The 4,084-nt window shown below is 46.3% G+C and overlaps 1 protein-coding gene across 1 annotated transcript; it reads right to left on the minus strand.

Moving 5' to 3' along the window:
- Positions 1 to 256: 256 nt before the first annotated feature.
- On the minus strand, positions 257 to 1,400 carry LOC309829408 (10 kDa heat shock protein, mitochondrial-like). The gene has a single exon (XM_082665290.1). The coding sequence runs from the start codon at positions 795 to 797 to the stop codon at positions 489 to 491; it is 309 nt and encodes a 102-aa protein (XP_082521416.1). The 5' UTR covers positions 798 to 1,400; the 3' UTR covers positions 257 to 488.
- Positions 1,401 to 4,084: the final 2,684 nt, after the last annotated feature.

Below are 4,084 nucleotides of genomic sequence, written 5' to 3' on the forward strand. Positions count from 1 at the left end.
TGTGCAACCGTCACCACCATCCGCCTCCAGAATTTTTTCATCTTCTCCAACTGAAACTCTGTCCGCATTAAACACCAGCTTCCCCTCCCCCTCCCCCAGCCCCGGGCACCCACCACCCTACTTCCTGTCTCTGTGGCTCTCTTTTGGGGGCGTTGTAGAAGTGGAATCCCACAGCATCTGTCCTGCTGGGACGGACTTCTTCCCCCCTCAGCACAATAGCTTCAAGGTTCCTCCATGTTTGTTGTTAGATTTTCAGTTTGTTTTCCATCGATTGGAAGGTTTATTTTTGTTTTTTTTTTTTCATTTATATACCTTTATTTGGGAATGTTTAAATCAATACAGAGAAACTAAATTTCAGAGACACTGAATATCATTAGTTTGGATATCATTACTTTATTATAAAAGAAACACAGAAATTATTTACACGATGAAAGATTTCAGAACTTCAGTGGCAGCTTCCCGTGATGCCATTTCAATAGTGACTAATTTTAGTCGACGTATTTTCCAAGAATGTCACCATCTCTAGATAAGAAATCATCCTTGTCGTCTAGAACTACTTTGGTGCCTTCATATTCTGGGAGAAGAGCTTTATCTCCCACTTTCACACTAACTGGTTGAATCCCTCCACCCTTTCCTTTAGAGCCGGATCCAACAGCTACTACCGTTGCTTGGAATACTTTCCCTTGTGATTTTTCTGGAAGCATAATGCCTCCTTTGGTTACAATTTCGGCTGCACTTCTTTCAACTAATACTCGGTCAAAGAGGGGAAGAAACTTTCTAAATGCCTGTCCTGCCATGACTCGGGTTGCAACACTTCGTACTCTCGCTCTCTGGCCGCCGCCGCCGCAAAGGAGAGATCCGCAGTCCGACCCCCCTGCCACGTGAACTCTGGTTTTGTTTTCTTGCTGAGGACTCTGATGTTGAGAACAGGACAACCATCTGAATGTTTGCCTGGCCAAGGGGCTTCTCTTTCACCACCCTAAAATATACTTACCTTTGCCATAGTGGACATTTTTCAGTGTTTTTTCCTGCCCATCCACTACATAACTGGCGTGTTAATAGCTGCTCACGGGAATTCCCTGGCAGTCCAGTGGTTGGGACACTGCGCTTCCACTGAAGGGGTCATGGGTTTGATCCCTGGTCAGGGAACTAAGATCCCACATGCCATACGGTGCGGGCAAAATATAAAAGAAAAAAATATTTTTTAATTAAAAAAAACAAAAAACCCAGCTGCTCACCACTCTCAGTACGGTCCGCACTGCAAGGGTGAGGTTGGAGGGAGTGCAACCCCTGCCTGCTTGGGCAAAGTCTCCGAGAACCCACAGAAGTCCTTTCTTTCTCCAGGAACATGAGGCCTCTTGATCTAGAGGGCAGGCCTGTGCTCACCTTCCTCTCCAAGTAAAACAGGCTCTTAAAACATGCTTTTTGTTTGCTTGTTCTTTATTTTTATTATTATTATTATTTTTAAAATAAATTTATTTATTTATTTTTGGCTGCATTGGGTCTTCATTGCTGCGCGCAGGCTTTCTCTAGTTGTGGCGAGCGGGGGCTACTCTTCGTTGTGGTGCGCAGGCTTCTCATTGCAGTGGCTTCTCTTGTTGCAGAGCAGGGGCTCTAGGAGCGCGGGCTCAGTAGCTGTGGCACGCGGGCTCAGTAGTTGTGGCTCACAGGCTCTAGGTGCGTGGGCTTCAGTAGTTGTGGCACATGGGCTCAGTAGTCGTAGCTCGCAGGCTCTAGAGCACAAGCTCAGTAGTTGCGGCACGCGGGCTCAGTAGTTATGGCACGCGGGTTCAGTAGTTGTGGCTTGCGGTCTCAGTAGTTGTGGCTTGCGGGCTCTAGAGCGCATGCTCAGTAGTCGTGGCGCACGGGCTTAGTTGCTCCGCAGCATGTGGGATCTTCCCGGCCCAGGGCTCGAACCTGTGTCCCCTGCATTGGCAGGTGGATTCTTAACCACTACACCACCAGGGAAGCCCTGCTTGCTCTTTATAATTATTATTTTTAATCAGTATGTTCAAATAGTTAAATATATATACAGTAAGAACGTGCAGTGAAAATTCACGTCCCACACTGACCCTGCTTCCTGGTCCCCTCCGCAGCTGCCCAGAGACGGTTCTCGGGGAGCAAGCACACGGGTGCTTTTTTACACAAAAGATTTCATCTCGTGCTCGCTGATCTGTATGGTGGTTTTGGAAAAAATACAGAGAAGTCAGAGTGTAATATGAAAAGTTCCCACCACCCAGAGCTGATAAAAACTAATCTTTGCTGTTTCTTTTTATCCCTTACGTAAAAGAAGTAAAATGTTACAGATAAAGTTGAAACATTCTGTGACATTCACAGACAATCCTATTCCCTTCCTTCTCTCCCCAGAGCTGAGCACTGCCACTAATTTGTTATTCCTTTCAGTAATTTTGTATATTTTCACAGGCATACATATATATGTCTGTGAACAACACATAGTATTGAAAGGGAGCAGGACCCTGTGGTCCTTGTCTCCCATGGCCTGAGCCTGCCTTCTGTCTGTGGAAAAACTTTAGCCAAAGGATAAGTTCAACTGGAGACGTGAGAAAATGCAGAAACAAAGGAAAACAGTCAAAGGAGACCAAATAATAAATGTTTAGTCAGTAAGCATAGTCAAGGACCTTTAGTTCCTCCTCAAGGGCTAGAGATCATAATGTGAGCCATATCCTGTGAGCTGTCTTGTAGATACTGATACCCTCGCCAGGTGGAAGAAGTGAACTACATGAAGACTAGACTGTAGCCATGACCTAAGCTGCCACAATTCCAAGAACTGGCCTCAAAGAAATGGAAACAAACCGACCCTGGAACTGAAGATTAATTGTACATAAAACAATCACGATGACGCTGGTCAGACCACCAATGACCAACTTCAAGATGACTGTCAGAGGACTTCCCTGGTGGCACATTGGTTAAGAATCCACCTGCCAATGCAGGGGACACGGGTTCGAGCCTTGGTCTGGGAAGATCCCACATGCTGTGAAGCAACTAAGCCTGTGTGCCACAACTACTGAGCCTGCGCTCTAGAGCCCACGAGCTACAACTACTAAGCCCACGTGCTGCAACTACTGAAGCCCATGTGCCTAGAGCCTGTGCTCCACAACAAGAGAAGCCACCGCAATGAGAAGCCCGTGCACCACAATGAAGAGTAGCCCCCGCTCGCTGCAACTAGAGAAAGCCCACATGCAGCTACGAAGACCCAACGCAGCCAAAAATAAATAAAAATTTAAATTTACAAATTTAGTAAAAAAAAAAAAAAGCCTCTATGAGGTGATGGATTTTTTTTTCTGGCTTGCGGGATCTTTGTTCCATGACCAGGGATTGAACCGAGGCCTCAGCAGTGAGAGCATGGAGTCCTAACCACTGTACTGCCAGGGAAGCCCCTAGGTGATGGATTTAGCTAAACTCATCGTGGTCATCATCTCACAATATGTGTAAGTCAGGTCATCATGCTGTTCCCCTAAAACTTAGTGTTGTGTGTGTCAATTACATTTCAAAAAACAAACTGAAAGAAAAAAATAAATAAAGCACTTCTCTACATGCAAAGCAAAAAAAAAAAAAAAAAACTCAAAATGAAAACCTCAGTGTTCTGATTTCCAAACAATTTCCCTCCCTGTTTTTTGTTTTTTTTATAAATTTATTTATTTATTTATTTTGGCTATGTTGGGTCTTCGTTGCCGCGCACCGGCTTTCTCTAGTTGCAGCGAGCGGGGGCTACTCCTCACTGCGGTGGCTTCTCTTGTTGCAGAGCACAGGCTCTAGGTGCACGGGCTTCAGTAGTTGTGGCACACAGCCTCAGCAGTTGTGGCACACGGGCTCAGTAGTTGTGGCTCGCTGGCTCTAGAGCGCAGGCTCAGTAGTTGTGGCACACGGGCTGTAGAGCTCAGGCTCAGTAGTTATGGCGCACGGGCTTAGTTGCTCCACAGCATTTGGGATCTTTCCGGACCAGGGCTCGAACCCGTGTCTCCTGCATTGGCAGGCGGATTCTTAACCACCGTGCCACCAGGGAAGTCCGGAGTGAAGTCTTTTCTTAACATTTCTGACCTGGATGATTTCTGAAGGTGTGGAC

Source organism: Grampus griseus, assembly GCF_964374135.1.
Source record: "Grampus griseus genome assembly, chromosome: 11".
NCBI classification, from domain to species: domain Eukaryota; kingdom Metazoa; phylum Chordata; class Mammalia; order Artiodactyla; family Delphinidae; genus Grampus; species Grampus griseus.

Excerpts from the sequence above, each read along its gene's own strand:
- LOC309829408 (XM_082665290.1), bottom strand. The coding sequence starts at position 797 with ATGGCAGGACAGGCATTTAGAAAGTTTCTTCCCCTCTTTGACCGAGTA.